The 14,520-nt window shown below is 34.3% G+C and overlaps 1 protein-coding gene across 5 annotated transcripts in view; it reads right to left on the reverse strand.

Annotated features, from left to right (window-relative positions):
* Positions 1-14,520, reverse strand: part of MAST4 (microtubule associated serine/threonine kinase family member 4) — a 231,976-nt gene that overhangs the window by 46,926 nt on the left and 170,530 nt on the right. For all 5 annotated transcript variants that reach the window (XM_058169501.1, XM_058169502.1, XM_058169506.1 and 2 more), the window contains 6 exons: positions 11,281-11,350; positions 9,459-9,537; positions 7,479-7,636; positions 4,861-4,936; positions 4,207-4,416; positions 1,705-1,806 (listed from right to left, as the gene is read on the reverse strand). In XM_058169501.1, coding sequence (XP_058025484.1) covers positions 1,705-1,806; positions 4,207-4,416; positions 4,861-4,936; positions 7,479-7,636; positions 9,459-9,537; positions 11,281-11,350 — 695 coding nt within the window. The remainder of the gene's footprint in view (positions 1-1,704; positions 1,807-4,206; positions 4,417-4,860; positions 4,937-7,478; positions 7,637-9,458; positions 9,538-11,280; positions 11,351-14,520) is intronic.

A 14,520-nucleotide genomic window follows, 5' to 3' on the forward strand; every position in this document is an offset into this window, starting at 1 on the left:
AAAAAGGAATTTCTAAATATCTGGATACATAGGACCAGGGGTGGGATTCAGTGGGTTCAGACCAGTTCGGACGAACAGGATGTTAATTTTAATCTGATTCGCCGAACCGATAGTTGCAAGGACTGGCTGACCCCAGCCATCTCCCCTCCCCTCCCAGGAGTCTCCACGCAGCCCATTTTGGATGCCAGGTAAGTGCAGCACCCTCGTAGAGGCTCTGGGAGGGCGAAAAATGGGCCTACCGGAAGTTCTGGAAGTCTGGAAACAGGCCCATTTCCCCCAGAGCCCGGGGAAGCCATTTTTGCCCTCCTGGAGGCTCAAAAAAAGCCTCTGGAGTCTGGGGAGGGTGAAAATGCCTCCCCCCTGTGGTGCAGGAGACCAAGTAGGCCATGCCCACAATGGCCACACACACCCAACAACCAGGCAGAGAACTGGTTGCTAAAATTTCTGAATCCCACACCTGCACAAGATCCATGCATGGGAACATCAAAAGACTACTGGATAAAATTGAATAGCACAAAGTAATATGGAGACTACCATGCTGCAGACAGCATGGAAAAGTAACTTAGTAAGGGAATCTATCCTGTGCATACTGCATTAATGCAGCCTACAGTAACTGTGGGGTCCTTGGAGCCAGGGGTGGGTTCTACTTACCTTTACTACTGGTTCGCAACGGGAGCATGTGCATAAGCGTCTGTGCATGTGCAGATCATCAATTATGACATCTGGCTGGGTGGGCAGAGCCTCCCGCCGCTTTTACTACCTCTTCTAAAGAATCGGACAGAACCAGGAGCAACCCACCACTACTTGAAGCTCTCTGATATGGTTGTTTTCTTGCAGATGTGCATGGATGATGTTACTTAGTTTGGTAATGAAATGTTTATGGACTATAAAGCATCTGTTACAAGGCTATTTACCTATACAAAATTACCTGTAAACTCTAAAGTGTAAAATATAACAGTGAATTATATGAAATTTGATTAAATGTTATTTTAACATTTACCAGGTTATCTGATGATTAAATTTCTTTGTTCCTTAGATTTATTCAATCCAATTGTTTGTTTGTTTTAAAAAGATATGTAATTTTAAGTTAAATTGCACACTGTATTCATTCTCTAAAATTATTGTGTATTTTTTCTTTGCCAAATTTTAAACATATTTCTTTGCCAAATTTTAAACACATTTTTAAACGTAGATATTGTTTGTGTAACAGACTTCAATGCTATCATAAGCATGTACACAGCTATATCCTGATGCATTACAGGACATAAGAAATATCATTTGTCTCTAATATTAGCCAGATAATATCTGCTTCTGACAGTATCTGGCAGTATTAGTATCAAAGCCTCAAGTGTTCTTCAAGGTATTGTCATGTTTTTAAGCAATGTATCAGGACATTGGCAGATTCATCACTTCCTCACTGATATTACCAGACAATTGGCAGACCCTAAAGAGCCTGCAGATCCAGTATTTGTTTTCAACATTTATTAGATATCTATTAAATCAGATGTAATAAAGTTGCCCTATTTTCAGTGAGACCCAAGGATAGTCCTGTCATCGTTATTAATACAGGAAATTGCTCACTTCTTTGGACAGGTATATATTTAATGCTATTTAAGTTTAATCAATATATGAACATTTATGTTTATGATTTATATGCTATACTTCACTAGCTATCAAAGTTATGTAAAGCAAACATAATCTTACCAAACATTCAAGTAAACGAGCAGGACGTGCAATGACAATAAGTATTTTTCGGACAAGCTGCTTAATAAATGCCAGTTCTCCACTTTCTGATCGTTCTTGGCCCTGTTAAATAGGCATCAAAATAGTCTTGATATTAAACATGACACAAAGAAACACAAATATGATAGAGTAAATATAATGAATTAAATGAACTATATTATTTCAACATAATCATCTCAACAATCTTAAACATTCAAGAAAACCAATATATTTGTAAGTGAGCAATTACTCTTTAGCATAAATTACTAACTGATATTTACCATTTATCATTTGTTTGATTTCTATGGTATAGGAAATTACTATGTAGAAAGACAAACATCTTAGTCCAAATTAACAATGAAAGCTAGAGAAGAAATTACAGAAACAGACATAATATGAAAGGAGCCCTACTGATTTGATCAATTATGGCAATTTTACCACAATGTGTGACCCCAGAAAGTTTGTATGTGGCCCCCAAAACACTTTTAAATTTAGAGAAGTAACAATAAATGAATGATCTAAGTGAGATAAATGGGGAAATAAATTATATATTCTGGACTGACTTGTAATCAAAACTGACTTGTAAGAGTAGACTTCCAGAAGTCTAATAAATGCAAAAAAAACCAACCCCAACCATATTTTCTTTCCTAGGGGAAATATTCTTACATGCCTTTGTTCATATCTCAAGAAGACACTTTTCTGCTTCATTTCAAAGCAGTTGTAGGATAAAGTTCAAATCCCATATACTACTTTACAGTCTACAACGGTGGACAATTATTTGTATATGGAATTGAATTAAACAGATTACAACTCACTCCTAGATATTTGGTTTTAAAACATTTGTATAGTTCATGCATAAAAAGTTTGTAAATATTTATAATTAAGATAAAAATAATAACAGATTTTGAATAGATTTAATTTGTTTTTAATTCAGCTTTTCCAAGCATTAATTAATTATAATAATAGAAGAAATGGATAAATCATTTTGTCAAAATTTCAGAGATATCTGTCTACTAAATGCTACATACCTAATATATTACTATTGGTATCAAAGGCTTAAATGAAACACTAGGTGAAACTATAAACAAAGCTTTTGTAAAGTGAAAAAAATTCCAGCAATAAAACTCAGTTAACCTTGACCTGAGAACTCCTGAAACGTCAGCTAAACAAAACTGTTCAGATGCCTTGTGACTTCCCTAGGCCATGCATTGCAATCACAATGTGCCAAGCAGCAGGGGACACAGCCATCTACTGAATGTCACAGCTGGGGACTGACTGAAATGCATCACCAAAATACTAAACTGTATTCCCACAGTGTAGTTCCAAAAACAGCAGGCTTTCCTGCAAGACTACATGGTTGAGAAACACAGTAAATCAGACAGAAAATAGAGGATACATAAATGAAAACCATAAAAGTGCCATTTGATTCTAAAGATACTGTTTATAAACGTGCTTGGGAATCAATGGTAAACTCATAAATTAAGAATATCAAAATCATTCCACTGAATTAAAACATTAGGTTAAATATCTATTTCTCCATACTGATTTACCACATAAAACCGTATTTTTTCACAAATAGTTGTTTACATTGTACTGGAATGAGTAACATAGACTCATTTGTCTATAAAACACAGAAACAATTATCCCAATCTGTCAAATACACTGACATGCAAAGTACTTCCAAAATTATGAAACCTTCATGCATTTTACTAATACATTTTAAACTTCTAAAGACTATTAAGTACCGTATTTTTCGGAGTACAAGATGCACCTTTTTCCCTCCTAAAAGGGGGTGAAAATTTAGGTGCGTCTTATACACCGAATGTAGCCCCGCCCACCCACTGGCCCCTACAATTTGGCCTCTGCCTCCCAGCAATTTGCCTCCTTGCAGCAAGCAGCAAGAAGAAACAGCCCATTTCAGCTTCAGCACAACCTAACTAGCACAAGTTGATTGTCCATTGGATCAGCCTCCTGACGCTCAGCTGTTTCAGGGTGCAGGGCTTCCCATTGCCTATTGCTGCGCGGGCCTCTGCTGCTTGCTGCAAAGAGGTAAATTGCTGGGAGCAGATTTGTTTTTCTTGTGCTAATCAAGCTATGCTGAAAACGAAAATGAAAGTAAAGCAGGCTATTTGCTGTTTGCTGCAACAAGGCAAAATTGCTGGGACACAGAGTCAGTGTCAGATTTCTTTTTCTTGTTTTCCCCACCAAAAATGGTAGGTGCATCTTATAGTCTGGAGTGTCTTACACTCCAAAAAATACGGTAGTTGACTAATTGACAATGATTCCATGCCAAAGAAAGATCTTGGAAAATAGTAATGGAATCAATATCTACTGTCCAAAATGTCCAAAGAATTTCTGTTTACTTCTGGAAAAAAACTTGTCTAAAAAGCAGCAGGCTGTCATCAGAAGTAAACAGTGACTTGAAGGTACAAAATAAATAAATAAACTTTGCTTAGCAATTTATGAAACCTTAATTGATTATACCTCTTGTAGGAGCTTATCTAATTTGTGCTGTAATTCAAAAAAATATCGTGAGGTAATAAGACCCTGATGAGATTTATCCAAGCAATCACGACCCAGTTCAATGATCTGATGGTGGGTGAAGCTGAGCACTCCATCTGCCAAGGGAAGGATGTTCTCAGGAGAATGGTTGGTGATAATCTCTTTAAGCCTTTCTTCCATCTGAGCAGTAGCCTGTATAATATATGTTTTATAGACTTAATCAAGGTATTAATGAACTTAAGCTTCTAAATCAAAATTTGCACAAAAGCAAATGCAAAAACCAAAAAATTACTTTTAAATTATAAATGAAACTTTGAACTTAATCAGATATTATTAACAAAGCTATAAAGGTAAATCAAAAAATTAAAACCATATTTAAAGTATAACCCTATAAATTGTACATATGTACACTATATATGGACTTATTGATTCCAGATACATTTTTCTGCTATGTCAATAAGGACATTTTTACAATTAAATATTAACATAAAAGTCAAAAATTGCTGCTTTAAATTTTCTGGAACGTAAAAGAAAAAAAGCTATTTGGGATTATTTTAATCTGAAACACAAAACACTGTTTTTCCATATGGTTTTTTTGTGAAATTAACACTAGATACAATTTATATTCTTTATTACCTTAGGAAACCTTTCTTTATACACATGGTTCATCATAATAATTTCATGGTCACAGCAGGCAGGAGGACGTCCGGGACTGCAAGAAAGAAATTAACCCTTCAGTTTCATTCTAAATTAATTTAAAATTTATAATCCATATTTTCCATTGACAGCCAGTTTATTACAAGTCACAATCTGCCCAAATAGTGGGACCAGGTTCTGTTTACTGTTCCAATCTGCCAACAGTATCTTATTTTACTTGGTTTCTGTTTGATTGCCAATTTTTGTCTGTGTTTTATTAGCACTTTGGGCCTATCTCACATATTCCATTAATTTACAGCATTATCCCTTTTTTAATGTACTTTTCCCCTTTTTGTCTCCTGCAAGTTTTGCAGTTTTCTGAAACCTGTTAATATGTTTTAATTTTCTATTAATGGTGACAAACTGTCTACACATTAGGTAAAACAGAATATCTTCTAACAGTATTTCAATACATTGAAAAGTTTTAGACTATTATTAAGCAGTTACTTCATGAACCATTCAATACTCATATTATTAATAAATCAATATATAAATGGATTAATATATATTAATCCATTTATATATTGATAAAGATATTAAACAATTATTAATTTAGGAACTAGTGGGACAGAGATATGCTGAAGCCAGCTCTGATATGTTGTTTCTTATATTAGAGAACATAGCTAATAAATATTGTACTAAGAAAACAAGGAAGAAAGACTGCCGCAAATTCTTAACAAGACTCATGATTTATTTTATGCCATGTTCAGAGTAATACTTTAAGAGAAAAACTTTTAGTCAAGTTGAGTTACCTCTTAATATTCAAGATGAAGTCTCTTGTGACCCTTTAAAATAGATGGATGGATTTCAGCTCCCAGAATTCCTTGGCCGGCAAGATCCACCCATCTTAAAGTTGCCAACTTTGAGACATTGCCTAATATTATTCCTGATATTAAAATGCTACAATATGGGTTTATTTTATTTTTTCAATTTCTATAGCCGCTCAACTCAACGAATTAGCTCTTATTCCAAGTATGATTAAAAGAGCAGTAAAACAAGTGTTCCTAGTGGTTTTTTTAAAAATTATCACCATTAAATATTTGATATAACAATGTTGTATGTATGTGAGTCCAGAAAATAGGACTAAAAGTATATCCCTCTGGGTTCAGAAATGTGAAAAATAAATAAATTAAATAAAAAATATCATGAAATTGATTACTTTTTTTGTGATTTTGCCATAATCTGGCATACCTGGAGGCCAAGACTATAGAATTTTGTAGGTATACTGCAGTTTTATCAAGAAAATTATTTTAGTAAAAGAAAATATTTGCATGTATAAGACACACACACAAACACAATTACAAAGTTTGTAGGAGGTGGACTTTATTCCAAATTTAAAATTTAATCAAAATACTTAATAAGCAAATGATAAATCCATCAAAAGAAAATATCCATTGCAAAAATGAGACCATCAATGTTTACCTCTTCTCACTTAGATTAAAATTTCTCTCCATCAAACAGAATGTATTGTGGCAAGACCTGATTATAAAACATCAGCTTACCTTTATCAATCTAGCCCTGTCTTGTCAAACAATATTTCTTTTTCTCATTCATCCAAAATCTATATACTTCCATTAAATTCTGATTAAAGTAATAGATGATACCAGAGAAATCTGATCAGGGTTCATTGCATGCTTGCATTAGATTGACTTGGTTATACTGACAGACAAATTACAGTCCCCTGTTCAATTATATTGTGCTGCTATTCAATAAAATCAAAGCTGTGAACCACAAACATGAGAAGAATAGCTTTTGCCTGCTAAACCTCTATTCCATACATTGCATTCTACTAGTCATGAATACAGTGTTTTATTAAAAGTTATAAAGTACCCATACATTTTAACAACAAAATATATTTACACATTTTTCTTTAAATTTGGAGATTTCAAATAATTTACATTGCCATTCAATGTATGTTTATGATAAAGATATATTTAATCAATTTTTCTAATGTCCATTGATAATCATGTTTCTAAAGAATATTAGACTAGAAATTAACCAGAATAAAAATTACAAATTTTACAATAAAAGTCTAGACTTCATACAAATACTGCAGAATTATACATTGAAAGCACCTTTCAGAATCGATTTTCCTTTTTAAACAACAATATAAAACATGATAGATTAAATTTTTTGGCATCTCAAATACCAGTATAAGCATAATAATATTGTTTGTGTGTGTGTATTCAGATCATTTTTCACAAGTTCTGATACCAAGATACATGTCATACAGTGGTGGGTTTCAAATTTTTTTACCACGGATTTTGAGAGTGTGGCTTGGTGGGCGTGGCACGGCTTGGTGGGTGTGGCATGGGACGGATACTGTAAAATCTCCATTCCTACCCCACTCCAAGGGAAGGATACTATAAACTCCCCATTTCCTCCCAATCAGCTGGGATTTGGGAGGCAGAGAATAGATGGGGGCGGGGCCAGTCAGAATTTTTACTACCGGTTCTCCTAACTACTCAAAATTTCCATTACCGGTTCTCCAGAACTGGTCAGAACCTGCTGAAACCCACCTCTGATGTCATACTTCTGGAAAAAAATAATAAACCTACCTGAGGCTTCTGGATCGTGGCCTCATTTGAGTGGTCCTACATCTATTATCACTAGCGATACTTTCAGTAGCACAGAAGTGTTTAGATAAAAAATGAAGTTCGTCTGGTGTTGGCTGATATGGTAACTGGTGTAACTTCTCTTGGGAAGAACAGGATGACTGCAATAAACGTATGAAATATGTACCAATAGTCAAAATAAAAATCAGCTCTTCTCACTTCTTATCAACAAGGTTACAGTATACAAAGAAGTTTCTTTTTACATGTAAATGTACAATATTGCATTTCTAATATAATTTTCCATACCAACCAAAACATGTGCTAAATCAGAGCACTTGGAATTTAAATTCACAAATTAGAATGTTTGCTTCCTGAAAAATTACTCATATTTATGATTTTGTTTAAAATATAACATTAAAAAAATTAACTGTGAAAAAAAGCTGTTAATGAAAAACAGGCTTTCTCTTAATTACATGTTTACTATCTCATACATATTCTAGTGAAATAAACTTTGCTCAATTTCAAATTGATGAGTATTTAGTGCAGAACAATCTCTTCAATGTCACATGAATACAAAATCTCTCTGGAAACCTCTTACTAAAGTATTTCATTATAAGATTTTTCTAAAAGTTTTAAAATAGCAGAATTTGATAAAATAAGTAACCTAAGAATGGAGGAATGCAATTAATCATAATTCCTTCTGTTTCTTTTGAATACCATTCATCATAAAAATAAATATTAATAAAGTTGAGTACCTAAAATAATATTCCAGAATACCTAGGAACCAAGCATATTTTCCAATGAATATGACGCTTTATTAAAAGATGGGTTTATTTCAGGGGAAGTACTGGTAATTCAAATTTGTCAATGCAAAAATTTTTACATAACGGTTAATGCAGCGTTAAATCTTGCATAGATAATAATGAAAGATTAGAGAAAATGTCATTGAATTCTCATCACTACAGGCAGATCTTACCTTCCATAATTCAAACACAAGACTTTTTAGAGTAAATTATTCAAAGTCTAATGGGTGGATTAAACTATCAGCTGTATATTTAGGTCATTTAAATCTCTGTCTCATTTACCAATGTGTTCACAAATTCTATTTAAGGTGACTGAAATTCTCACTATCATAGCCAGATTGTGACCATATAACAATAAATATTCCTTCCTGTATTGATCAATATTGATTAATTTATTACAAGTTTTCAGGTTCATATTGTTCAATTATAAACCTTTTTGGATAGATTTGTTGAGGCTAGCCGCTAACCTATACTATCAACATAGAAACCACAGACTTCTTCAGCACTTCCATTCTAATGGATAGAAAGATAAGAAGCAGTTATAGGTGGCTGAGCTACTCAGTACTAAAGTCATGATAAGTATTTAATTTAAATCAGACAAATTACATTTTATTTAATAATGTTTGCTAGAACTCTTATAAAAGAAAATGAAGAATAAAGATGCTGCCTAGTTTTGTGGCGGTCACAGAAATAAGTTGTAAAAATGGGCAAAATATAAAAATATTTTCAAATTGTTTGGAAAGCAAAAAGCCCTGCTTTGACCTTGAAATATAGCTATTCCGGTGCTATTCTGATCTTATTCAAAATGTGTGGGTAAAAATGGTTTGACCTTGGAATGTGCTGCACATTTCTGACATTCTAATATAAAAATTTACACGCCCAGTTATTGGATGTTCTAGCATCATCACTCAGTTTCTATCTATCTAGTAGAAAATATGACACAACCAGTCTCTACAATCAAACTTCTCAACAGATTATTAAGTTTAAACTTCACAGTATATATTCGTGTGTGTGTGTGTGTGTGTGTGTGTGTGTGTGTGTGTGTGTGTGTGTGTGTGTGTGTGTACTGTGATACAGAGTTCATTCTTTACTTGTCAATACTACCCAAAACACCACAGTTTTCAGAGAGAGCTGAATCTGAAAATATGTTACAGAAAGAAGCCAGTATGAAATCACTTACTGAAACTGTTGAACTGGGAGTATTTGTACCATATCCAGAAGAAGGGAGAGATGCCAGTGACCAACGCCGTCCATCAGTCCTAAAGTGTATTTGAGTTTAGTCACAAAATACAACTGCAATTTTACTATGCCAAAATATTCAAATAGAGTTTATGCAATAATATGACCAAAAGGAAAATACAGCACTATAAGCAAGTCTTATTCAGTGCATTTTTTTTAAAGCATGTGCAAATGTTTGGAAACAAATGGAAGATTTCATCATTCTGATTAGCCAATTCAAAATGCCAACTAGGAAGAAAGTAGAGAAAACAATCTACGTACTAAATATAACACATGTAGATTGACAGTTAAAGTGAATAAAGAATGATAATTGTTTTATTTGCAAAATGAAACAGAGATGATTATATTTTTGGCAAAATATTGATCATATGGAACATTTTTTATCTTTAATACATGTAATGAAATTTGAGACATAGAACTACCGACCTAGTTTCATTCCCAGTCACAGCCTAAATATTTATCTAACACATGCATAGCTGTTGCCTATGCTTTAAATTTCACTATTACCAAGCAATACTATTCTCAGACAAACATCTCACAAAGCATAAATCAGGAAACTCAACCAAGCTATAGTTTGTACAGCAAGTTACATGCATAATATGAATGATTTAACTATCATATAAGAAATGTCTGCTCGACATTGTTCAGAATTCAGCATGCAGAAACACAGCTATATTTAGTCCCACATGTGAATGTAACACTTTATCTACCACACAGATAGGTGCCTAATCGTATCAGACTGAACACTTTAAATACACATACATGGGGGGGAAACACACCACACACCACACAAGCACTCCTTGTTTTCTCTCTATGAGGCAAAAGAAGCAGGCAGAAAACAGAATAGCTGCAGATTGTATCTGGACTTGCTGTAATGACCTATTCAGCCTTGCACAGACATGGCTGCAACAGTGAGCACAGCTTGTACAGGTAAGAGATAGTTTACCTTTCATTTCGATGCCCATGACTGCAAATGTAATTGTACCAAATATATTTAGAAAGAAACACAAAAGGACAATTTTTTAAGTATGAGTAAATTACACAGAATCTTCAAATAACTTAAACAAGTGGGATTAATTTCTACAGTTAGTTTCTCTAGTAAAGAAAAACTGACTACCCATATTAACAATTTTTGATGCACAAAAAGATGCTCAAGTGAATTATACAAATTTTTAATTCTTCCTGGCTTCCTTGATCATTTATAAAATTTATTCAAGCATCCTGCAAATGAAGTTTTTGATAATGCTATGGAGGTGATCTAGTTTTGTTTTTCTCAGATAATAAAGATGGGACAAATTCAACCTCTTATAGAGAGACAGTGGTGGGTTACTATAACATAATTTGCGATAGAGCTTGTTGCAAATGATTATGTATCTCATTGAGAAAGGAGAATATTTATAGCTTAGGGTTGAAATGAAGGGTCCTTGGTGCTCTCTGAGTTTGGTTGCTTCTTTACAAACGTTTCATTACCGAACTAGGTAACATTATCAGTGCTAGAAGGGATGTCAGTGTTGGTAGGAATGGTTGTGGACCGTCTTTGGTTGGAACAAAAAAAACAAAACACCTTTCCACTAGCAATCAATACCCAGATCAGCACAGATTAACATCAAGATTGATATCAGATCCAAAATCAAGATGTAAACAATATCCAATCAAGAAACTACTAAATGAGCTAACACCCTAACCATCAGCATTATCATTAAAGATACGTATCAAAAATATTTTTCTGATAATTCTAATGTTATAAGCATATATTTTCTTACCTTCGTGCAAAAGAGAAGTGGGCTGAGGCACTAGGAGAAAAATTTCTAGGGCTGTCTTGAGGACTGCTGCCTGTTATGAACAAGATAAATATAAAATATCTTAAGAGAAAGTTCCATAAATCATGAGGTTCAACAAGAATCTGTAATAAATTCCAATTATTATTTCTCATTTAGATGCCCCTTTTTGCCTTATCTTCCATATATACTTATATGAAACTGAGTTGTGCTCTATTTAAGGTACCTGGCAGGATATCTTATGTACTAACTCAAGGAATGTGAGTAAAGGTAGTCCTTGACTTATAACAGTTCACTTAGTGGCCATTCAAAGTTACTATGGTACTATGATTTACATTTGGATACTTGACAAGTGACTCACATTTATGGTGGTTGCAGTGTCCAGGGATTATGTGTTCATCTTTTGCAACCTTCTGACAAGCAGTCAACGGGGAAGCCAGATTCACTTAACAACCATGTTACTAATTTAACAACTGCAGTGATTCACTTAACAAATGTGAAAAGAAAAGTCGTAACAGGAGGCAAAACTCACTTAACAAATTTCTCACTTGACAACATACATTTTGGGCTCAATTGTGTTTGTAAGTTGAGGACTACCTGTATTAATAATTTGGTGCAAAGTCTCCCACTTTTCACCCAAACAAACATAATATTTTTTGTATTTGGACTGATATTAAATAAATGCAAATGAAAAAGCAGCTAAGACAGTGATGAATAACCATTTTTTTTTCTTTCCCAGGACCTTATTTCTTTAGGAACCATGCTTGGTGGACTGAAGAAACAAGTTAATGGAGCCAAACTAAATGGATGGAAGCCCAAATTATTTTCTTCAAATACTCTTTTTTTTCTTCAGCAGAAAATATAATTTCTGTATTTTAGTATATAAAACCCATATTTTCTATATACTAAAAATATATTTAAGTATGTATGTAGACCAAAACAAAGTATTAAAATACAACCTATTACAGTAATATGTAATATATTACTTCTCTTTTTAAACCAATGACCCAAACTAGGTCATGTATACCAATTTGTGTCATTTGTGTTATTAAAACATTAAACATATAACACAAATTACATCATCTGTGGTGCTTTATTTTATTTCGATAAAGGTCAAGGTTCCCCTCCCTTCGAGAAGTTTGATTGAACTCGCGAGAAGATTTTCTTTTACAGCGGGTTTCCCTGGACACAACGGCGTGAAAAGCAATGGAGCGTGAAAGGTAAGACCTGTGTCCCGATTCTCACCCGCCCCACCTGCCACCCCTCTCAATAAAGAGACAGCGGGGAAGGAAAGCAGCTGTTGCCATTGGAGTGGGGTAGGACGTGTTGTGCTGCTCGGCCGGCGCAAAGAACAGGGAGGGGAGATGATGGCAGTGAAAGGACATCCAGTCCCACACTCGCCACCTCCTGCACCCCCAAAATAATAAGACCCCCAATAATAAGGCCAAGCCCTTATTTGGGGTGGGGGGGTGTCAAAAGAAAATAAGACCCTGTCTTATTTTCAGGGAAACACGGTATAAACACATTATTAAAATCAGATGGAATATTACTGCTAGAAAAATCAGGCCATGTAGAGATGATTTGGAAAGATATAAAGATGTGATTCCTCATTGTGAAGAGGGCATTTCCTTTGGCTTTGTTACTATTCTTACATAGCAATAGCGATAGCTCTTAGGTTTATATACTTCCTTATAGTGCCTTACAGCACACTCTAAGGGCCCCAACAAACTCTGGATCCTCATTTTACTACCCCCTCAGAAGGATGGAAGGCTGACTCAACCTTGAAGTGGTCAGGATCAAAATCCTGGCAGTAGGTAGAGTCAGCCTGCAATACTGGATTCTAACCACTGCACCACCACAGCTCTACATGAAACCATTCAACTTGCTGCTAAACACTGGGAATGCTTGGCACACAGTGGCTGATATCTCCTTCTTCCTCTACCCTCAACATGTATAACTGGAACATGAGGATTTTCTATAGGCAAAATATATAGGTGATACAAAACAAAATTGAACTTTTTATAAGCAAAGATGCCTGTCAGAAAATGAATTAGTATCTTTATAAAATTCTTTGATAAGCCTTTATTGTGTTTCACAAAAATATATCATGTCACTTTAGTGAATACAGTTGAGTTACTGCATATAGGACTTGCATTTTTCAACCTTCGTTTCGGTATTTGTTTTTTTAACTTAGTAAATTATTAATGAAGTGTATCAGTTAAAATATGAAGACATATCAGATCTTCATTGATTAACTACTTACCATAAAATGTTCTACCAATTTAATTATGATTGTATAACATAAAATATCCTACAAATGAAAATGAATTATAGTGTATATAACATGTTATTATTTATTTAACATATGGTGTTTGTACACTGAGAGCCAGGGAGTCTACAATGTTATTATAAGTAGTTTCGCTGCCTAGGATTGCTAGTTTGTTTAGTTCACACTCGCATGCTATCCAGGGTCCACTGCAGGGGGCAAACTAGCTCCACAGAGAGGGTAGCTAACAACACTTTCCAAGTATCAGCGTTATCCAAGACTTTCTACACCAATTTTGCCTCGCATTCAGGCAGCACCAGTGCCAGTTGGTTCCTTGCTACCCCACAAAATGCCATTAGCTTCACACCGAAGTGGTACTTATCCATTTACTTGCATTTTTACATGCTTTCAAATTGCTAGGTTGGCAGATGCTAAGGCAAGTGATGGGAGCTCACTCCATCATGCAGTACTAGGGCTCGAACTGCTGGAGTATGGAGAGCTGACCTTTTCATGCTGCCAATTCCAGCATCTTTAAGCCACTGAACCACTGTACCTCTTTTGTATAATAGTTTAATCTGTACCTTGGTATAAGAGAAGATAATTTTTTAGGCTTACTGGCCAAATTAAAATATTTCTGTTTTATATATTTAAACTGCTTCTTCTAATCTAGAATATAAATCTGCTAAAATGAAAGACTGGGTATTTATGATTCTGCATGGTTTCAGTCCTATTAGCTTCTCCCAATTTAAATAAAATAGCTACATCATTTACATCATAGTCCCTTACTTAAAAGGTTGCCTTATGAAAGTCAGATTTAAAGATACAAAAGAATATTGAATAGTGAAATTTGTTATTTCTTAATGGGCCTTCTGGTTTCAGAATCATTTATAAGTAGCCATATCTTTAAAATATTGTTAGACCCATGTCATATTTTTAACCTTCTGTTGTTTTTGGCTGCT

This window comes from Ahaetulla prasina, chromosome 2, assembly GCF_028640845.1.
Source record: "Ahaetulla prasina isolate Xishuangbanna chromosome 2, ASM2864084v1, whole genome shotgun sequence".
Taxonomy (NCBI): domain Eukaryota; kingdom Metazoa; phylum Chordata; class Lepidosauria; order Squamata; family Colubridae; genus Ahaetulla; species Ahaetulla prasina.